A 23,898-nucleotide genomic window follows, 5' to 3' on the forward strand; every position below is an offset into this window, starting at 1 on the left:
TGAAAAAAAAACTAATAAAATAAATAAATAAAATGTATGTTTTATAAACATTAGAATGTACCATATTTCAATGATTTAATTAATAGTTATAAAGAGTAGCAGTAAATATTCACCAAGTACCAGATGGGTACAATATGTGAAAAAAAAAACCACTAAGATTATGATTATTCTGTTTCAAATAATTGATGAACTACTATAAAATAATAAACACTAATTACGTTTACTCTATGCACCAATGCCCAATACAATAGATGAATAAAATATCAATGCCTATCTTTCCAGAAGTGAAATTACCAGAAAGACAATGCTATACAACATAAACTTCATATTGTAAGTTGTTTCAATACTTGAACTTGATTAAATGACTTATTAAAACATTAACTTGAGTAATCATGTTAAATCTTGCAAATCACAATTTATAATACCTATAAATTATAAACTTCATACTTAAGCGGTTGTAGACAGTAGATACAAGCTGAAATATGAGCTAAGGTCATAGACAAAGAAAATAAGGGCTTAGGTAGAATGGTTTATAAAAGAAGTATTTTTATATTTCTGAAAGCACAAACCATGATTTAAGATGATAATCACGGCACAAACTAAGATATATTATTGAATATGAGGACTGACTGGACTGAGTGAGTAAGAATTAAATCTTAGTTGGTTTCTAGATTTCTATCAAACATACTATTCGACGAATAGACTATGGAGTGGACTATAAAGGCAATTCTAATTTCTAATATTTGATTCTATCTTTGGTAGGTCTATGAGAGAAATATATTAAGTTATTCCAACACGCGGTCACTATCATAGAACTGTTGGGAGGATGCGCAGTAGAATTTTTCCATTCCAACTCGCCTAAAAATGCAAACTCAAACTATCAGATAGTTGTTTCCAACACGTTATTAAACCAGTTCTATGACTGGTTAATAACAGTCAAAATAATCCAAAATTGACCGGACTGGAAGTCCGAGACACAATTTTCATACATTTATCTATTATTTATTTGATGTGGACAGTCAGAAATGTGTTCAAACAGTGGTCAAAATCCATGATCAATCCACATTAGCGCATACGCTGTAAATTAATCATGGATCAATAGGAAGCTAATCCCAAATTCCGTGTTGGAACTTTGGAAGTTGGAAGTTGGAAGTTGGAACAAACCAGCTATTGTAGTGGTTTTGTGTGTATTAAACTAAAGCAATGTGACCACATACTATAAAATAAATTATTTTGTATCTTAAATCTTGTCCCATAATACGGTCCAATCAATCATCCTTGGCACTACTGTTAACGTGGTACACGGCAGTTAATATCAATGTTACCAGCTTGCTACCATATAATTATCATAATATCATATGTATTCGGAGATAATAGATCGAAATATCTATAGTAAGGTCAGCCTAGTTTTCGAGTTTCGACCTTTTTTTTTTGTAAGGCGACGGTGGTGAAATTAAAATTTTAATTTCGCATCCAGTATTCTAGTTATATTACTCAACTTAACTTAATATTATAAATCATGTTCCGTAATATTTCTACTGCGGTGAAGGGATGTACCGAAGTCGTGGCGACCACATCCACCAAGGTGCCGTGCGCAGGTAAACCGTCTAAACAAACTGTGCCGCCTAGGCCTATCTACCTGACAAACTTCACTCTACAAAGTAATCTGTTATCCAAGAAAACATTAACTCCAGTTACCGCGACCCAAATTCGTTTGGTCCACACCGATTTTAAGGTCCCAGATTACAGTGCTTACCGTCGTAACTCTGTGAAGGATCCGAATGCTTCTAACCGCGACACCTACGAAAATCGAAATGCCTTTACTTACATGGTTCTGGGTACTGCTGTTACTGGCTCAATGTTTTGTGCTAAGGCAGTCGTTCACAAGTTTGTCTTGTCAATGGCGCCAGCCGCTGATGTCTTGGCTTTGGCTTCTATAGAAGTTAACCTTAATGAAATACCAGAGGGCAAGAACGCAACCATCAAGTGGAGAGGAAAACCATTGTTCGTTAGACATCGTACAGCCACTGAAATTCAAGCAGAGCAAAATACCTCTCTGTCTGAGCTCAGAGACCCGGAAGACGACTCTGTCAGAGTTCAAAAGCCTGAATGGTTGGTAATCGTTGGAGTATGCACTCATTTGGGTTGTGTGCCAATTGCCAATGCAGGAGATTGGGGTGGTTATTACTGCCCATGTCACGGTTCACATTATGATGCAGCTGGTAGGATTCGTAAAGGACCTGCACCAACAAACATGGAAGTACCACCTTATAAATTCATTAACGATAATACACTTCTTGTAGGTTAATGTGTGTATTGAAGTTTTTGTCTTTAGATGTTGTACGTTGTTAACATTTTTTTAAATATATGTAATCCTGCTATCTGAAATTTACTTTTGTTTTTAAAGTATGAACATGAAATCTTAAATTAATGTTCAATAATATATATAATTTGTGATAATTATTTCATGTAATTTCAAAATCTAGCTACCTAAATATTACTCCAAGCAAACTATTGTATAATTTATCAAAAAATTGAAGTATAAATAAAAAAAATTATCAACACCAAAATTGTAAATGTTTGGCCTAAAACATAATTTCACAATATGAACTGGTAAAGTCGCTCTTCTGTTTTGAATATGTCACTTTAATAATTTTAATGGTATGTTGAATTTTAATCCAATGATTCCAATGGTAAATCATTGCATAATATGTTATAATATGAAAAACGATTCTGAGTAGACAGTCTATCATTCTTTATTAGTATATTACTACAAATATCTTTATTTTATGATATATTTACATATATTGATATCATAAATATTTATTTTACTTTAAGTAGTACACTAATAAAGTATATGAATTATTGAATTAATTTTATTATATTATAGTGTTAATATTTAATTATTATAATAGTATATATTTATAAAATTTATGATAACTTATGACTTTTGAGTCTTACCGCAGGACAGTGTAAATTGATAATAGCTTAAAATGAATTTGCTTAAATATTTTTCAAAAGTTATTATATATTTATTATTAATTATTATGTACTAATATAGATGTAAAAATATCAAATCCCCTCCAAAAATATTTTTAAATTAGATACAACAAAATGAAATGGTTATTTTTGTTTAAATATTTAATTTTGAGAAAAATTTACAATTTTTCTTTTGATTCTGACAAAATATGAATTTTTATAAAAAAATTGTAAAAATGTATATTTAATATTTTTGAGTAGCTTAAAACAACTTATAAGGAACCTCACATTTAATTTTCAAGACTTAACCAAGCAAACAATTTTTATCAAAATTTATGTTTTGAAAAAATATACCTATCTAAATGGCAATGTCTATAAATAGCTAAAATGATTCCATAATTAGAAAATGCTGGTATAAAAATTTGGTATTAAATATTTTTAATTGTTAATCTTCTATACTTTTAATTTTTAAATACAACAAATTATATAATTATATACCTAGGTAAAACAATTTATTTGTATTCCATATTTGTCAATAATTTTTTTTTAAGCTTTTTTAAAAATTTAAAAACTATTAGTTAATAGTTTTTAATGAGCATTTTTTAAATTTTGAAATTATTTTGCGATCAACAATTTTAAACAGAAATTCATACCTTAGATTTATAAATTAAGTACAATACTACATGTGCTATGTTTCTCAGTGGCGTAGTTATGATTTTGTTCTGGGGGGGATATACAATTTATTGGTTAAACATAAAGTGGGGGGGCTCAATAAGTCAATGATTTAAACATTAAAAAAAAAGGCTCTGGGGGGGATCTATCCCCATATCCCCCCTATAACTACGCCACTGATGTTTCTCACTGTATCATACGTATTTTGAATGATAATATCACATAACAATACCATAGAATAACACTTGTGTAACTTTTTTTATAGGCAAACAAACATTAGTCTCAATATAAGTCTCGTCATAGGCGCCCCCCCCCCTTAGCTTTTAAAAAATATGTTTTAAGTTGAATGTATAAAGATAAATTACTATTTATTATAATTTAACCAATCCTAACATTATACCCCTCCTAGAAAAAATTCTGCGGATGCCTATGAGTCTCGTGTTATTTTTTTCTAATTATAACTTATTATTAATAATCATTAGATTCTGAGGTGAGCGATTATTTTTACTTAATTTTTATACTACAAAAAAAAAAAAAAATACCTAGGCTTTAATTTTCAACTTCGTAAGTGATTTCTGGTACCAATCTGAATCTTATTAGTACTTGATAGGTACTATTTAAAAGTAAAAAATGCTCAGTATCAACTTTTTTTAATAATCTAGAGAATAAAAGTAAATAGACAAAAGTGACATTTTTCACTCAAACAGTTTTCAAAAAAATCAAAATATTTTATTTGTAAAATTCGAAAATAACTGTTAATTTGGAATAGTACAAATTCATAATAGGTATCTACCATTAACCAGATCTGGTAAATCATTTTAAAATATTTTGGTCATTTGTACTATTTATAGATATTTTTAAATATTTTTTGCTCATTTTTCTATTTATATAATTTGTTAATTGTAAGTAAAATAGTAAATTAATTTCTTTTACGTTTTTCTTACTAAAATTTAAAAAAAGCTCAATATATTTTATCTTCTTAAGATCGTTTTAAATTCAAATATTGATCTCATAAATTATTGTATACAAGACGTTTAGAAGTAAATGATATTTAAATATCTAGTTCCTGAATTATCTTAGTCTAATGCAGTTATGGGTAGGTAATGCATTAATAATTGCATTTTAAGTATGCTGATTAGTATGAGTGGTATGGAAAATTTCAAAACTGGATAAAAAAGCGTATAAAATAATTACTATACAAATACAATACCTAGGTGTATGTATAGACAATACTATAATATAGTAATTATTACTTACTATGGAAAAGATACACCATACATAATACCTACTATAATACGTGCGGTATCTGCCTATTATAATACGTGTACTTGTTTAATCTTTTATTTATGACTTGTAACTAGGGTACTAGACAATTAGTAGGTAATTACTATATTTAGTATATTTGCTTATTTAAGTAGTTCGTAGTATAATCATAATTCATATAAACATAGCCTCGTAGGAACTATCATCTCGCATTATATATTTACACCACGGACTAAGATTAATCTTAGTCCGTGATTTACACTTTATACATAACACAAGATTGTCAATGAAAACAGAATAATATGGGCACTGGGTAATATATTTTGGTACTAGCTAACTTGATGTGTCAAGTCAATATATTATTGTGATGAGCCGGAGAAGACGAAACCAAGTCGTGAATAGTGAGAATCTACGTCTTCTTCGGCTGTATAAATGTTTTGAAATAAACCCATCAAATAACGAGGAAAAAAAACAAGCCGTGTTAAATTTATCAATATCAAATGGTTTAATATTTGTCTACGAAACAAACAATTCATAAAAAATAATTTAGTATCGTAGTAACCGTTGTACCATTTAATGATTATAATATTTATAGTAATAATAAACGTAGGTATAGAACATTTTACTGTCGTAAACTCGTAACTATCGATATTATTATCGTCTTCGGTAGTTAGGTGTCTGCGGGTCGAGAAACACACGAAAATTTGCTGTCGATAATACTTTAATAGCAGTAATTTTAGTGCAAGTACTGTTGTCGCCGTCGTTTTAACTTTTTTAATTGCCGATAACGAATAACGGCGGCGGGGCTATGTGTTATCGTTTTCAGCGGCGTTGGCTGTAACGACGATAAAATTAAAAATATATAAATAATATAATTAACTTCCCGTGCGTGCAATAGCTCGGTTTAAGTGTATCATAGAGATAATGAATAATTATGCTATAACGATGTAATAAATTATAATAAAAAAAAAAAAAATTATCTTAACCAATAAGCATTGCGAGCTCAGCGACCGGACGGACGAGAAGCGCTCCGTTGTTAAATTCGATAATAATATGTCAGTGTCGTAAAGCACTTCAAGTTCATTACAACGTAGGGTTCGTGAAATTGGGTTCGATTCCTCTTTTCCAGTGCTCAAAAATATCGACATTCGACGTCGTTGGTCCGGTCAGTCTTCGAGATCGTCATGCACGTCGTTTGCGACGGACCTAAACCGTCGACAAACGCCTCCAAGCTGCCGGTCTTCAATCTAGTCACTGTCTGTCGATGTCCCGAAATTTTGATCTAGGATGGATGTGAACGGTCCTCATTCACCGACGAACGACTATACCTATGGACGGTTTGCTGCTCGTCTACGATACTACTATGGTAAGTACCGGACGTTTGTGATTTGTGAATCGAGTCAAACTCCTGTTGTAGTTATTATAATTTTATTAGATAGGTAGGTATATAATACATTGAAATGGCATACGACAGGCTTGTAATCGTTGTCGGTTCCGATGCTCTATGTTCCATGTAACAGATTTATTCTATTTGCGGTGTGAATACATAACTTTTCTAGTTTATGTCAAAAATATCTGTATAGATAAAACATTGTCATTATTTGCCATCAACGCATTTATGAAATGTGTATAATACGTAAAATAATTAAATTATCTGCTGATTAAACCATTACAGATATTAATATTATTTTTTATCAGGACTTGGCCACTTGAAATTTAAAAACTACTTGTTATAAATATCTATAAGAAATAAATGAATAATGTTTAAAGTATTTCTTATTCAATAAATAAATACTTGGAAATTTTTGGTTAATAATTAATAATTAAAAACTAAATTATAAAATAATTAAATAGGTACCTACTGAATTTCTATTTAAATATTAAATTGTTATGATTTACTAATTACTTATGATTATATGAGAACATGCATATCGTATAAAATAAAAGCTGTAAACACAATCAAGTAATAAATAAAAAAAAATTTAACTTCCTAAAGATTCTATCTATTTGAGTATAATTTCAGTTACTTCTAATTAATTTAAAATTAGTATAGTTATTAGTGTATTTAGTTGATAGAGTTACATAATTTTAATATTATTTTGTGTAAAATAAATTAGGCAATTATAATTACTTAGATAAATTAATTATTAAATTATTTTGTTTATAACATCTAATAAATTGTCTGTTAACTTTATTATTTTAATAAGCATTTAAGTGCTTTAAATTTATATAATTTTTATTTATTATAGGAAGTTGTAACAAATTAAAATATTTTAGGTAAAATATAATCCAATTGTAATTCAATTAAAAAATCAACATTTAGCAAGCAGACATTTGTAAGTAAATAAAGGTCAAAACATTTGAATAGGTAGGTTCTCCTCCTAGTTTAATATTATTTTAAGTGGTCTTTTGTGGTATCCCCTGTAACTATTTTTAACAAGTAGTTATTAAATATCTTGTTGGATATTATGAATTACCTATTCAGTTTGATAGTTCATCTCAATAAAGTAAAGCTTTTATTAAACAATAATGATAATTATTTTTTTGTCATCATTTGATGAATAAGAAGTTCTAAGATTGGGTTCAAGACTGTTTATGTGAGTAATTCATCACAATATTTGTATCATAATTGTACAATTATATTTGTATTGGTTTAATTAATTGTTATTACTATATCTTATAGTATTAAGTCTTCAGTTACTTAACATTATTTAATTTTTATTTTTTATACTTAATTATAGCTTGTTTATTTATAAATTAACCACCGATTAGTCTAGAACCAACCTTTAGTTCTAAATTAAATTAACTAAAATTAAGAAAAAATTAGCAATACACACAATCTTATTAGTAATAATAATTTGATTACTATTCAATTATTTGATGTACATTTGATTTTATATAATTTTAAAACAAAATAAATAATAATATTGTAAATTAATATTTTTCAGAATTAGCCAACAGATTAGGAAAGTGATTTTAAATTAAGAGCAATGAAAAGTGGTAAGACAATTTTATTTTTTATGTATTATATATTTTTAGTTCCTATCTATCTAACTCTTTTAATCGATTTATGATACTAAATAAATAGTGATTCAATAAATAAATTGTTGCTTATACAATTCTTTAATTTAAGATACCTTATAGTTTGGTAAAAAACAAAATATAGTTTTAAATATAAAGTCGTATTAAATGTATTTTACTAGCTCAGGAATGCAATTCATAGAAATCTATTTATCAATAAAATAAATAATAATATTATGTTTACAATAATATGCTGTTAGAGAACAGATTTAGGCTCGGATTTAGGTATTTTCGCTTGTATCAATTTAAAAATAACTTACATTTTTTTCTTCAAAAAAAGCTACTCAATGTATCTTTGATAAATTTATGAAAGTTGTTTCATCATTTAATAATTTATATTTATTATATCAAAATTTTATTTTTCATATGAATAATATAGAGAATTTCAATGTTTTATTTAATATTAAAATAAAAATGTCTTCAGTGATAAAATATAAAAAAATATTAAATATTTTTGTGAGTGAAAAAATTATTAAACCAATTGTTGGGTTTTTACTTTTTTAGTCCAATAAGCCGTAAAAAAGTAATATAAAAACTGTATTAATGCAATTAATAAATTGATTACACATTACTTCAAATTATTAAATTTATTACAAATTAATATACTTTATTTATAGATGTGTAATATTTATATATATATTATTTAATAATACTATTGGTATGTATGATTTATTAGCATTTCCTAATGTGTTAGTTATAAACATAAAGATAAAGTAATGTATTCTGATAAGCATTCTGGGTAAACTGTTTGTTGTTTTCACAATACACATCTAAGAAAAAAATGCTATTGCATTTAAAAATCTATAATATTTATTCCTGTATTGTTATACTGTTCAGTAGTGTTAAACTACACGAGTTTAAATAAAGTCTAGTACGTGCTTATATTCTTATTGGTAGTGTGATACTAAAATATTTTATTTTTTACTAACTCATTGAATGAATAAATAATTTGTTTAAAATATTCTATCTGTTACAATATTATAATAATACTTAGGTTAGATTATGTACAAAAGGGTCCTGCCCGTATATTTTAAAAAGTAAAAAATAAAATACTATATTTATCATTATATTTATTGGAAATTAATACATTTAATCCTTATAGTTTACTTGTTTAGTTTGAATACTGAATAGAAAAGTGTTTATGCTTAATTAAAATTTATTTATGTCAACCGAAAAAAAAATTAGTAAAAAATTAGCCTTAAAATATATCTATGAGTACCATATATTTTATTATACTACAGTAGGTATATTTGTCTTTGTCTTTTTCTTTTTACCCCTTAGTTAAGTTTAGTATTACTTATCATTTTTATTTTACATCATAAAGCAATATTTTATTATTCTATTGAAAATTACTTTTGAAATACCTAAATGTTTTTTTATTTTGCATATTCTTGAGATTCCATCTCATCTTTATTGTTGTGTGTTTACAAAACCATAAAATAAAAAAAAAATACAAATAATTATTTTCAAACAATTTGTTTTTCATTTTAGCTTAGGAAGGCAATTTAATGTAACCCCTCTTTAATTTTTTCCTTGCTAAACTACAATCAACAATATTTCATGATGAGTTAGTTAAATATAATATTCTGGTATTTTTGTTATTAGCTTAGCACTAAAAAGTGAATTTATAATTCTTTAACTTTGATATATTTTAACATGACATTCTTAAATATATTAAATGGTAATATGTTGTTTCCAAGATACAATCATCTAGAAAAAATTCATAAAATAAGAAGAGTTTATCCATCAGGAAAGAGAGGTCAGTCTTATGAAAAATTGAGTTTTTGAAACAATTCATCTTCCATTCTTCTATTATTAATGCATTTTTATTTTATTTTTTAATTAACTTTAATATTCATGATAGGATATCTTAACTAATTTCTAATGTATTTAATTGTGTTCTTATTTTTATGGGGCTATGTTAACTGTACATTTATAATTTTATTTCTTTTAATTTAATTAATTTTGTGTTATCGCAAGGATGTAGATTAAAAAAAATTAATAATCAAATAAATAAAAATGAATAGTACTTATTTAACAATAATCATACATATTAAATAATGTTATTTACATTTTATACTCCTTTATTATTAATAATATTAATATAATTAATTTTTTACAGATATTTTATATTTTAGCCGACCGGGCATTAAAAAAAATGCCATATTAACCTTTTGTATTGGTGTAATATTTGGTATATTTTTTGCTTATACTACAATATCCATTACTGAATGCCATTTCAAAGATATTAAAATACTACCATCGAAGTTTTCATATGATTCAGTTAGATACCATGATTCTCATTCACATGGACATGATAATGAAGGTTCATTCAATGATTCAGTCGTTATGAAAGACCATGGGGAAAATGAAACATTGCATTTTCGTAAGTCCAATTAATTATAATTTGTAAATAATTGTTGTATTTGGTTACAACTTTTTTTTTTTGTAAAAGCAGAATAGGTTTCACAAAAACTGTGATAGTGATAGGAGGGCAAATGAGGAAAACAGAGTATTTAAAACACTTAATAATATCACAAAAACAAATCATAGGCAGAGGACTGCAAGGTTCCTTCAGAAAATAAGCAACAAATGATAAAAATGTGTGTAGAACCCTTTCAATCACTGTCGAGGTTAGATATAATTGAAGTTCTCAAATATGAACTTAAATTTGGAAAATCTGCATCTAATAAACTTGATAATTTTTAGTATTTTGTAACATATATCTTGGATATTATGTAGTTTATGCTATGTAAATGATAGTTTTTAGAAGAAGAAAAAACCTAAGTCTTATACAAAATCACTAGGTGTAATTGGAATATCATGGATGATTTATTTTACCTATGATTTAGTCCTCATTGAAATTATGAAATCAGGTTGATAGCGTGACACTTAATTACAATTAATACATTTACTGTCTTGACATAAAAATTAAGTGGAATAACCATTTAAATATTGATACCTGTTTAAATTGGAACTTCTGATCACAAAATATTTCATTATTTAAATGTAGATGAAGATCTTGTGGCTCAAGAGCTCAAAAAACGAATTAGAGTTCTGTGTTGGATCATGACTAGTCCTAGTAATCACCTTAAAAAAGCAAGACATGTAAAAGCCACATGGGGTAAACGTTGCAATACATTACTTTTTATGAGTACTGCTGAAGGTTTGTATTAGTACTATATTTCTGATTTTAATTTAATTAATTTAATCTTATAATTTAGATAAAAGTTTACCTTCTATTGCATTACCAGTTAAAGAGGGTAGAGAATACCTCTGGGGCAAAACTAAAGAAGCATTTAAATACATCTATAAACATTATCATGATTATGATTATGTATTGAAAGCTGACGATGACACGTATGTGAAATTGTATTTTTTATTTTCAAATTAAATATAACATGTCTGTATTGTGCTGGTAAAAAGTAGACTCCATTTATCATTATTAGGGTTCAAAATATAATGCATTTGAATATTTTTAAGAAACTGCACATTATAAATTTGATTTAACACAATTGTTTCAAACAATTCAAATTCAAAAAAATAATAATCTAAATTTTTAAAATTTTATGAAATATAAGTGATTTTGCTTATTTAAAGATTTCATTTGTATTAACTCGTAACTCGTATTTTGTTAATAAATCAAAAAAAAAAAAAAATGTTATTTAATAAAAATAACAATTTAGAAATCTAATTTAAATATAATTATCATCAATATATATAGATTTAATGTTTTTTTTTCTTTGCTGTGCATACTTAGATTTCATATTAATACTTACAGTTAAATTAAAAATATAACTTTTTTATAATAATGAATAATAAATAATTCAATGCTCAAGTATTTTTTAATATTATTATTATATGGTAAATAATGATACATTAATTCTTTAAGCATATTTCCATATAAATATATCATTTAAAAAAATTACACATGTGCTACTTATTTCAGATATTATGTTTTAATTATTATTTTTTAAATTAATTAATTTTATTATAAAGTTTTGATTAATAAACCTCTAATTATAACAAAAATAATAGGCTCATGTGATATTTATTAATTAAATTAAAATTTAGACACCTATAATAAGTTATATAATATCACTAACAACAATTTATAATATTTATAATTATTAATTAATATTTGAAGTACCTATATACCTATTAATTTATTATTGGATAGTAATTTATTGATAAAATAATTATTTATTATTATTCACTAGTAAAATGTTTCATAAATATAGTAACTAATATAGTATAGTAGTATAGTGACTTGGTAATAATATATTTATTTAATATTATTTTAGATTTATGATGTTAATGTTTAGCTTTCAAATATTACATTAACTCCCTCTACTCTTTAACTCATGTATAAATTCTGTTTTGTAGCTACCTAAACAACTAGTTAATGTCAAATAAAAAAAAAACCTTTTAATACTTAATTTTGTATTATTATTCACAGGTATGTTATTGTTGAGAACTTGAGGTATATGTTAACTTCATTCAACCCAAAAGATCCAATTTTTTTAGGTTGCAGGTTTAAACCTTATGTTAAACAAGGATACATGAGTGGTGGTGCAGGTAATTTATAAATACCAAGTATATTTTGTAAGTTAATAATAGACACCTATACTAAAATATTAATTATAAGTATTGTAAATGTAGTAAATTTTAAAATACATTTAATTTTTTGCTCTTTTATTTGTTAAGAATTTTCAAAATTAAAATAATTTATAAAATTGTTATAATTTTAATCATGCAAATCAATTTAGGTTATTTGTTAAGCAAAGAATCAGTTAGGAGGTTTGTTGAAAAAGCTATACCTCATAAACAATGTCGGCAAGATAATGGTGGAGCTGAAGATGTAGAAATTGGTTAGTTAATTTTTTATTTTTTATATTAGCTACTACTTACTAGTATAAGCTATTATATAAAATTAAGTTTTATTAATAAATAATAATAAATGTTTGATTAATACTATTCTGTAGTATAAGCTATTATATAAAATTAAGTTTTATTAATAAATAATAATAAATATTTGATTAATACTATTCTGTAGTATAAGCTATTATATATAATTAAGTTTTATTAATAAATAATAATAAATGTTTGATTAATACTATTCTGTAGTTTGCATTTTTTTTTTTTCATTGTTTGGGGGTTTTAGACTTATTGATATAAATTATGTCAAATTCTTTAAATATTTGTAAAACGTGATACATTTTTATTAGATAATAATTATTATTTATTAAGTCCATTATTTTAATCTTAATAAGATAAAATTATGATTAGGATAACTGTGAACAATATACTTAACACGCTTAGTGTGCAAATTTGTTAAAAATATTTTTATGTTATATATATATATTTTTTTTTTTTAGGTATTTGTCTTCAATTAGTTGGAGTAAAAGCCGAGGATACTAGAGATAGTTTGGGTCGTGGACGATTCTTTCCATTTATTCCAGAACATCATCTTATACCTGGACATACAGATCCAAGTTTTTGGTACTGGAAGTATATTTATTATCCAATAGTAGAGGTAAAAACAAAACCATTAATAGTGCACTAAATAAATTAGATATAGTCAGCTATATTTTTTTTCGTTATTTTTAGGGTATGGATTGTTGTTCAGATACCGCCATTTCATTCCATTATGTTAATCCTAATAATATGTATGTACTTGAATATCTAATTTATCATTTACGACCGTATGGAGTGACTCAAAATATTGATCAATCTACCATAAACAAAATCTATCTTAACAAAGAAAGTAATGCTACTAAGACTGATCAGCCAATAAACAAAACACAAAACGTATAAACTTTAATTACATTTTATTGTGATTACATTTGACTTTAATATTGTATATTATTTATTATTATATTTATATACAATCTAGAATAATTATTAGTTCCGTGCCATTTACACGTTCTGTTTTTGTACAGAACATCTTTACTAGTCAATAACTTATTGGCAAATCCTAGTCAATTTGCTCATAAAGTTCTTATTAATGGAGCTTGATTTCTTGAATTTGTTCTTATTATCTAAATGAACAAAATAATTATGCACCATATTTATTTATTTCTGTGGTCATTTTTTGTTAAATTATAAAATAAAATGTTATATTATAATATTATCTTGATTAAATACATTTTAAAATGTTGTAAAATGAACCAAAGATATTATTTTATATTAGCTTATAAATGTCACTAATAATATTTTTTTGCTATTAGTGAATTTTTTGTTCACTAATAAATATTTGTTCTTAAATGTAATATATAGTAACTATACTACTTATTCTTGTATTGAAAATAAAGGGAATTTATATATTTAAATGAACTGTGATTTATTTTAAAAACAATGATTATTAGTTAAGTTAAATCTGGCTTAAATATAATTATATAAATAGTTAAATAGTGTAATCACTAGTTATAAATGGATTTAAACAACTATATAATTTTGTATTGTTTTTTTTCATGTATATAAACACTAAAACTTAAAACTAATTTTCATCTAAATTAAGTATTTAAATGTATTTATTACACTTGGTAATATATAGTACATAGTGTGTGCATAGGCGCCATCAGGAATTTTATCAAGGGGGTGCATTGTGCATAGTATACGCTGATTTCTAATTCTAATGTATGTTATATAATGATTTATATTATTATTATTTAATACCATTCAATTTATTTTATTTTTATTTTTTTGAAAAGCCAGGGGGTGCAAATGCACCTCCTTGCACCTCGAGGGGGAGCCTCGACGTCCATGAGTGTGTGTGTGTGTATGTGTTCTTATAAAATATTACTCTAATCTGCTTATTTACTTACATTTATTTTTATTTTTATTTTGAAAAATAATTGTAATTTATTTTATTTGCAGACCTTATGACTAAGTTAGAGTAAGACATAGTTAAACTTAGTTTAAGGTCATTGGTTTTGTCACTGTCACTGAAAACCTCGATCTGCACTCATAATTTATTTTTGTGTTCTTAGAACAGTTGGTAAAATCAACACGTAGTCAATTTATCTGTATGAACAATAAAAATCGATTTATATCGTTTTACGTACCCATATCTAAAACTATTATTTACAAATGTCTTAAAGTTGATTTCGTTTAATATACGGACTTTCGTCCTCGGTCCTGTCGAGTCCGAATTAATCAGACTACTGTACGTAAATAATGTTATGAACTCGCCTTAAATTGTCGCCGTTTCTACGGTGACTCGCTTGATGGACCTGCTGTCTACTTCTTGGCGCGTGCGGTCCAATGTGCCGCGGTGACGTCGTCGTCGGACGAGCTATATAGAAGAGATCTGGAAATCTTGAAAACCGGCGAGTGCATTATTATGCTGCTGGATGACACGCCGATCGTCGACGAAGACCAGAGCAGTCCACACTCCGACCAGTGGTGCACCCGGTGCAGCACCACACCGGATTAGGTTAGGTGTTAGGCCGAAGAAAACGTAAGATTGGCGATGTGAGCTTTGCGCGGGATCCCGAGTTTTACGTTGCAATTAATACGATCGCACGCGTGCACTACAGCGTCTTTGGCGTACGGATAGCGTTTAGTGGCCGTCGAATACGGTGTCCGCAGGTCATCTTCGACGATCAGCGGGTCGTCCAACAGCGTCGCGACCGACGTCCACAGGTCCCGACTGCGGGTTTGCGATCGCCGTCATACAGCCGTGTCCATGATGTGGTCTTTCGATGTAATATTACGTATAGGTGGTAGGTACTTACACTGTTATAAGTCGAGTATTTGTCAATACGTTTATATTATATTTAGTGTTGGATTCAGAAAATTTCTTTGGGGGAGGCTCACTTTTTTTTTCATTGGTGAATGGTGATGCAGTCAGTAGATAGTTCCTAATTTCCTATACTGGCAATACGGTATAAACATTGATTTAAATAAATTATATTTTATATTGAACGCCATTAGGTACGGTAATCGTAACGAGTGTTGTGCATTTAATAAATAAGTACATCGTACATTTTGTTGAAAGTTGTACTTGTCAAGGGGTGCGGAAGAAATTTCAAAGTGTACCTGGATTCAACACTGATTATACCAGTGGGCTGCAGTGGCTGACGGAAACTCGATTGTGGGTGGTTAATTATAATAATTATAAATGATATAATAATAGAATAATAATTATAAATTGCATTCTGTAGCTTGCAGTAAGCACACACACACACACAAACAGAACAAATCTTCTATTTTAACTTGACCTTGTTAGATCGGGTTTAGTTCAAGTCTCCGAGTATATTAGAAACAGTGACTAGGTATTAGTCGTTAGATCGAATTTTTATGAAGACAAGTGAATATGGGTACATTAACATCATGTAGGTAATGATTTATGCTCATATATCATAATTGTATACTGCTAAAGTATACAGTAAATAAATAACGGCCAAGTTGTCGCACGTAGATAGTCGTAAATTTCATTATTTTTATAAACATTTTTATCATTGATGAAAGGGACGATTCAAGATGGATACATATAAATATATATTATATAAGTATAAATCCACCTTGGTACGATTTAAATTGTAACGTCACATAGAAACATATACGTGTTTGTATGACAAAGTGGCGCAAGACTTGTGACTTATTTATGTGCCGCCAGAGATAAGCTATGGCCCAATGAGGGTCTTTGCCACCAATAGAATAGAGTTTAATCTTCGGAAACGCAGAGGCCTCTGATGTGGGGCTTCTTCGACTCCGGCCGGCTTCGCCTGTTCACCACGACGGCACGACGTCTCTTCTCGCATCAGTGCATGCGGAGCAGCCACGCCGACCACATCGGGTTTTGCTTACGACAACTTTGCCTTTATAACATTTATCAGTGTTGTATTTATTGGGTTTGACAGCTGCGATTAAGGTAAGGTGTAAGAGCATAATATAATTTATATTATTTTTTATAATTTATTTGTTAATATATTTTATTATTTTTATTACACTGTGTACATAATTCATATCTGATAGACTATATTCTCCAGCACATAGGTATAAGTTATAAGTGTATAGGGAAGTGTCCCACAGATTTCGGCATTCATTCAAGGCATATGTCCCTTGTGTTTGCTACATTAAACGTTTTATTTAAATTACTTTATAGGTATAATTTTTATTTTAGCATTATTACAGATTTTCAAAACAAAAAGAAAAGAAGTTACCCAGCATATTATTACCACAGAACACTCTTTAAAATATGGTATAAAAATCTAAAGAATTTAAAATATGGTGATCAGGTAGATTGACAAGTAGGTACCTATACATTTATACTTGTAAATTAAAAATCAGAAATCTGATGAATTCATTACTTAGGTATAATTTTATATAGGTATTGAAATTATTGAATTAAAATAAAGATGAGCAATGATGCTTGTTATAAATCAACTGTGTTTAAAATGTTATCGAATATATTTTAATATTATTCAGAGATATGGATCGTTATTCGTTATTCTTTTATTACTAGGTATTACTATTGGGTATATCGTATATATTTACATTTAATTTAAATATTAAGTACAACTCGTTAAATTTTCAATTTACAATATTTGCTTATTGTCCATTGGCGTGCACTGGCCTGTTTTGCAAATGGTACGTACCTATAGTGCTTACAAAATTTTTAATTCCTGAAGTCTTAATAACTAACAAAGCTATAGTAAGTATAGGACATATATAGGTTATAAGTTTATAGGTAACATTGGGTAATAAATTATTATGAATGTTTTAAAGTATATTAATTTAACTTTTTTTTAAACTTTTATTTAATGCATAATAAATAATAATTAATAATGATAGCCAATAGACTTATAAATTATCGAATTCATTTAGGTATAATTAAATTTAAATCGGAATTTCTAAAATAATATTTATTCTAAACTGTTTGAGGTTATGAACTTAGAGTACATTGATATTGATAGGTATGTACTTTTCTTGTTAGAAAAGATTATGGTTTTACGCGCAAATCTAACATGTAAGTTGGCTAGGTACATTATTTATACCTAGGTAAAAGGTATTAACAATGAACATTTAATTATTAATTTGTTTATCACATGTTTTAGAAAAAAATACATTTTATTGGTATTTAGTTACAACTAGTAAATACAAGACCATGCAGGCTTATGGGACTAATTCCTAGGGCCATAATTACTATAAATGTCCGGACTCAGGATGTGCTCAGAAACCCCTTTCTTCGTATACCTATTTCATCATAATCGTCAGACGTCAGTCATCACTCCTTGAATAATGAAAAAACCCACTTAGCGACTACACAACGATCCACCGTCAACGAATAAATAGTAAGTACTTAGTAGTTTACCTACCTACTATTTGTATACATCATTCTAAAATCAATGTTATAACGTACTAATCGTACTATTATAATAAATAGAATATTACTATCATGGGCGTAGGTAGAAAATATTTTCGGAGGGGGTTTTGATCTAGATATTATACATTAAATTTAATTCAATAAATTTATTTTAAAATTTTTTTATCTTTAATTTTGGGGAATGTTTGAAACCCTTTTTTAACGCCCATATGATTACTTTATATTATATTTAGATTTATTATAATTTATAAATGTGCTCTTGCATCTTTCTGAGTTTATCACATAAGACATAGGATTTAATGAAGAGTGGGAACTAAAGTAGGTAGTCAAAATTTGAAAAATTTAAAGTTCATAATATTATTATATAGGTACCTACCTAATAATTATTAATAAAATTGGATCTTACAAAAACTGTATACGTTAACGCTATCTAGCAGGATAAATTTGACTTATCGCGGTGGTTCTTCGTAAATATTGTAGTAGACAGTAGCTGCACTGCTGCAATCTTTAAAAATCTATCTAATCTTTTTTTTTTAGAATATTGTAATATCTGTACGTGTTGGTCGTGTTGTTGTATTGATGTTTTTTTATCATTGTGTGTAATATTATAATATAGCGTATTAGCGTTTTAATTATTATAATAGTTATAATATGGTTAATGGTCTTCAACACGAATTAAGTCTTAAGGTACCTATATTCAAATAATAAGTAATAATTTACTCGTTGTTTGCATACATCGTACTATACATTGAATGTACATGAATCATATATTCATGAATTAAGTTATTTAACTAGTTAAAATATTTTAAACTTAATTTCTATGAAGGTATAACAAATCTCAGCAAATTACAAATATCAAGATGCCAGAAACAGAAGTTCAAGACGGGAGTCAGACTCAACGGCTGACCAATGCAGATTTTAGAAGATTACTTATGACCCCCAGGTCAAGTCATCCATCGGCCACTCCATCACTCGCCAATGCAAGCGAAACACCATCTTCCAAAACACCATCTACATCAAAATTTGAAACTGGTGGTTCAAATGACAAAGCAGAGCTTAGACGTAAAAAAAAGATATTTTATGCTAAGCTCAAAAAACAGGAAGAAAATAAAATGGCTGAGCTTGCTGAGAAGTATCGTGACAGAGCCAAAGAACGTCGGGTTGGTGCTAATCCAGATTATCAGTCTCAAGATCCTGTTGCTGTTGCCAGTGGTTATAGAGCTGTAGCACCAGATATGAAATCTGGTTTGGATGCTGCTGAACGTAGGCGTCAAATGATTCAGGAATCTAAGTTTTTGGGTGGAGATATGGAGCACACTCACTTGGTCAAAGGTTTAGATTATGCTCTGTTACAAAAAGTCAAAAGTGAAATTACTGCAAAAGAAACTGAACAAGAAACTGAAATGGAACAGCTTGCCACTAATAAACCGATAAAAGAAAAAGCAAAGGAAGAAGACGATATGCAGTTTAAAACAAGACTTGGAAGAAATGTTTATAGGTGAGAAACAGTTTATTTTTTAAATTTAATTAGGAATTTTAATTTTTAATTTTTTTTTTTTTTTTAGAGTTGCATTATCTGAAAATGAAATGTTTCGTAATCCATCATTTGCTCCTGGGCGTATGGCTTACATAATTGATTTAACTGAAGACATTACAGATACTGATATTCCAACAACACTAATTCGCAGTAAATCTGATGTACCTAGTATGGATGACAGACCCACATTGACCACAAACGACATTGTTATTAATAAATTAGCACAGATCCTTTCTTATTTACGAACTGGACCAAAACATTTAAAGAAATCAAAAAAACGTGATAAACAAGTTTTTGATGATAACATATACCCTGAATTACCAGATTATGAACCATCCACACAAAAACGTTCTGAAGATAACACTAAAAAACAATCTAATTACTTTAAACATTCAAAAGATGAAGAAAAAGAAATAGAAACTGAACATCATAAAAGAGATGAAATGGGATGGGTAAATATATATATTTATTACAGAGTTTATTACTTTTTATCAATGACTAATAGTTATTAATTATTACCACGACTCAGAAGTTTTATAAGATTGATCTTAACTAATAATTATGACCAAAGTGTTGTGGGAAATTAATTGAATAAAAATAACTATGTGTCATTGTTGCAAAAGTATTCTGTGACTTTCAGGCTATAATAAAAATATCGCATTATTAAAATATCTTATTATAGTGAAAACATTTTATTGAGTTAACATATCTGGTTTTTTCTTTAATTCAAAAATTGATAAAAATGTATTTAACATTTTTGTTTCTAAACTATCAATTTTATAGAATTAATATCCAGCTTGATCTGATATAAATCAAGAGTGTAGGACAAAGGAATATAAAACTCAACTTCTGTGCCCTAAGTAATACCTCTATGACTCATGTCGTATAAAGTAGATTACCTTACTTGAAACTGCAATTTATTTAAATATTTTCATTTTCTTTGTATAACTTTTAAAAGTATAAATATTATTGAGTTAGGTAGATTTTATCATTTTTAAATAACATTACCATACAATAATAATTTTTTTAATGTGTAATATAATTAAAATAAAAACACTACAAAACATAAATCATATTTTATTTTTAGTTTAATATAATTAATGATATTTAAATTATGTGTTTTTCTAGGAGGCATTGAGTAAAACAAAATTTCAACGCAAAAATCAAATGGGCTTATTATCTCGGTTGGCTGCTGAACCCACTGGCTATGCAGAATGTTATCCAGGTTTGGATGAAATGCATGACGCAATTGAAGATTCAGATGATGAAGCTGATTATACAAAAATGGATCTGGGTAACAAGAAGGGACCAGTTGGTCGTTGGGATTTTGATACTCCTGAGGAATATGGTACATACATGAGTAACAAAGAAGCATTACCAAAAGCAGCTTTCCAGTATGGTGTTAAAATGACAGACGGACGGCGTACACGTAAACATAATAAAGAAAAGAATGAAAAAGCTGAACTTGATCGTGAATGGAACAAGATTCAAAATATAATTCAAAAACGTAAAATACCAGCTGGTAAAGACGAAGGATCATCATTTAAAGTACCTAAGTATTAATTTGTAACATAATATGAAATATTGGACAGTCAGTTTATTGTTTTATTTATAAAATAATAATAATAATAATAATAATAAATTAAATATCATTAAATTAAATGTTGTACTTAAAGTATATCCATTTTCTAACTCCTTTCAAAGACATTAGTACAGGGATCATTACAGGCAAAAACAGTGGAATATAAACAGCATATTTTTGATCATCCGGAAAATAGAGTAAAGCCAATAATGAAGGATGAGTGAATGCAAACTCCGATGTTTCAAATGCTATTTTACTGTATTCCAGTGCTTCTTCCAATTGTCCTCTTTCTAAAAAGTGTAGTACTTTAGTAGCCGCTTCTACAGATTCAGTTACTGCTTTTCCAACTTCTTTAATTATCACAATATTACTAATTTCACCCAAAAGTCTTGACAATGAGGTTAAAGTAATACGTGTATTAGTGTATTGTTCAATAATTTTTAGTCTGTACATTGAATCCAATTGCCATTGGCGCAGAGTAGATGATTTTAATGGTATTAATGACATGTGTTTGGACATATTTGGCACACCAATTAGTGAATGAAATTGGGTGATAATGGGAGTCATAATACTGAGATCATCAGGTATGAAGCTTACTGATTCATTGCATGATATTTCATTGGCATTTAAAAATTGAACTCCACCCCAGCGAGCTGACATCATAGCAGTAGTTAACTGATCGTTTTCATGAAAATATAAAGGTATATAAGAACAAGGGGTTACATATACGACAAAATGTATACATGGATTTCGAGACACTCCAGAACCTATAACAAGTAAACCAAAAATTATTAATCTCAACAAATCATAACTATAATTAAACTTAATATTACCTAATTTTTTTTCTAGTGGAGTAATTATATATTGAGCGTGATTCTTGTCTAATACAAATGTGGTGTTCAATTTTGGAGGTTTTTGAACTAAATCGATTAAATAAAGCCATTGAGATTGCACAGAAAAGTTTGAAATTAGTTTTAATTGATCTAGTAAAGGTTGAAGATAACCTAAAAATAAGTTAAAAAGCATAAAATAATTTCATATTAATAAAAATTCATGTTTCTGTGAAACTAACGATTTAAAGGTATTTCTGGCTTCCAATCCACATGTAGTTTTTCAGGTTCTGGATTCACAACAGTAAGGAGTACATTATAATCCGATGATGGTCTTACTCGACGCTGTCTATCAGTAACTACTTGCTGGTCATCAGAATGATTACCAGGATTCAACATTGATATCATTGAATCAGACAACGCATCTGTTTGTAAGAGTCTTAATAATGAATCCATTAATAATTCAATGTCTGAAATAAATTTAATATAGGTGAATATGGGCAAAAATGGGTAAATATAATGAGCTTACCTGTATTAGGAGGGAAATAAATATTGCGTCCAATACCAACTATTATATCATCCACACTATTGGTTTCAATTAGTTGTAATGATCCTAATGGAGTTATAACTATCTCTAATTCATTCAATGAACGGTCTGAATTAATGAGAGTGGAAGGTTGAGCATTGATTTTAAACATAGCTATAAAAATATGTTTTATTACACCCACATATTTTTTAAGTATTTATTTTAGAATTACTTGAGTTGAATGTAGTATACATTTGTTCAATAATACGGTCTGTTACATATGGATTTTTGGTATATACAAATATGTCAGTAGAAATAACTACATCCACGGTACCCAATTGTGAGATCTCTGCATATGGTAGAGGGTGGCGTTGTACTTCTGTCATTCGCCACCATAGTGGTATTCCAATTATCAATAGTATAAATGCATAAACTCCAGCAGACAAATTCCTCAGGTCCTCTATAAAATAGCATTAAAAATTTGTCTGTATTTTTTAAAGCACAGCATATTATTACCGTCATCTTCTTTATCAATTATTTCCCAAACTTCATCATTACTGACATCATTTTCCAATGTTTCAACAGTATCAGTAGGCTGCTTGTCATCCACTAAAGTATCCATTCTATGTAAATAATAAAATAATTAACTATAATTGTATTTTAAAAAATAATGTGTATCACAGGTGCAACATAAGAACTGCAGAATATAAAATACTTTTGGAATTGAAAATTGAAATCATACTTAGGTAAGTGAAAGACGTAGAAATGTCCAAAATTTCAGGATTTGTTTTTAATTTTTTAAATGTTCACAACCATGTATCAAAAAAACTTAATAAAATGACATGAAAAATCAATGATTTATTGTAAAACATTTTAAAGATTATTATTGATAAATGGTTCGATGAATGAAATTGTAAATATAAGACGCATATAAATATACACAACTATGGAATTTAACTTAAAAACTAAAAAGTCGCAAATTTAGACAAGTGAATAAGTGAATTCGTTATTCGTTTACTAAGCTCGTACTTACATTATTTATTTTATAGTTTGATAAATGATAAGATATAAGCACAATATAGATATCAAGGCGTA

General features: G+C 27.7%; 4 protein-coding genes across 7 annotated transcripts; 3 read left to right on the plus strand and 1 right to left on the minus strand.

Moving 5' to 3' along the window:
• The first annotated feature begins 1,374 nt into the window (after window positions 1–1,374).
• On the plus strand, window positions 1,375–2,388 carry LOC114122434 (cytochrome b-c1 complex subunit Rieske, mitochondrial). The gene has a single exon (XM_027985092.2). It carries the CDS (start codon window positions 1,520–1,522, stop codon window positions 2,306–2,308), a length of 789 nt encoding a protein of 262 aa, XP_027840893.1. The 5' UTR covers window positions 1,375–1,519; the 3' UTR covers window positions 2,309–2,388.
• Window positions 2,389–5,587: 3,199 nt separating this feature from the next.
• LOC114122443 (glycoprotein-N-acetylgalactosamine 3-beta-galactosyltransferase 1-like) lies at window positions 5,588–14,327 on the plus strand. 2 transcript variants are annotated; one of them, XM_027985107.2, is made up of 9 exons: window positions 5,588–6,280; window positions 7,863–7,914; window positions 10,118–10,381; window positions 11,009–11,161; window positions 11,220–11,355; window positions 12,455–12,573; window positions 12,765–12,866; window positions 13,374–13,531; window positions 13,606–14,327. In XM_027985107.2, the coding sequence occupies exons 2-9, from the start codon at window positions 7,905–7,907 to the stop codon at window positions 13,810–13,812; spliced, it is 1,149 nt and encodes a 382-aa protein (XP_027840908.1). In that variant the 5' UTR covers window positions 5,588–6,280; window positions 7,863–7,904; the 3' UTR covers window positions 13,813–14,327. The 2 variants fall into 2 exon arrangements, with proteins under 2 accessions (XP_027840908.1, XP_027840907.1); XM_027985106.2 differs by lacking the exons at window positions 5,588–6,280; window positions 7,863–7,914 and adding an exon at window positions 9,607–9,754.
• Window positions 14,328–18,059: 3,732 nt separating this feature from the next.
• Window positions 18,060–21,527, plus strand: LOC114122436 (protein Red). 3 transcript variants are annotated; one of them, XM_027985096.2, is made up of 4 exons: window positions 18,060–18,296; window positions 19,155–19,826; window positions 19,894–20,317; window positions 20,994–21,527. In XM_027985096.2, exons 2-4 carry the CDS (start codon window positions 19,189–19,191, stop codon window positions 21,426–21,428), a joined length of 1,497 nt encoding a protein of 498 aa, XP_027840897.2. In that variant the 5' UTR covers window positions 18,060–18,296; window positions 19,155–19,188; the 3' UTR covers window positions 21,429–21,527. The 3 variants fall into 3 exon arrangements, with proteins under 3 accessions (XP_027840897.2, XP_027840896.2, XP_027840895.2); XM_027985095.2 differs by lacking the exon at window positions 18,060–18,296 and adding an exon at window positions 18,854–19,015; XM_027985094.2 differs by lacking the exon at window positions 18,060–18,296 and having other exon boundaries at window positions 18,874–19,826.
• Window positions 21,443–23,847, minus strand: LOC114122435 (GPI transamidase component PIG-S). Its single transcript, XM_027985093.2, has 7 exons — window positions 23,546–23,847; window positions 23,320–23,426; window positions 23,036–23,263; window positions 22,807–22,977; window positions 22,520–22,747; window positions 22,281–22,451; window positions 21,443–22,214 (listed from the first exon to the last, which is right to left on the minus strand). The coding sequence occupies exons 2-7, from the start codon at window positions 23,423–23,425 to the stop codon at window positions 21,523–21,525; spliced, it is 1,596 nt and encodes a 531-aa protein (XP_027840894.2). The 5' UTR covers window position 23,426; window positions 23,546–23,847; the 3' UTR covers window positions 21,443–21,522.
• Window positions 23,848–23,898: the final 51 nt, after the last annotated feature.

The sequence above is a fragment of the Aphis gossypii genome, chromosome 3, assembly GCF_020184175.1.
Source record: "Aphis gossypii isolate Hap1 chromosome 3, ASM2018417v2, whole genome shotgun sequence".
NCBI classification, from domain to species: domain Eukaryota; kingdom Metazoa; phylum Arthropoda; class Insecta; order Hemiptera; family Aphididae; genus Aphis; species Aphis gossypii.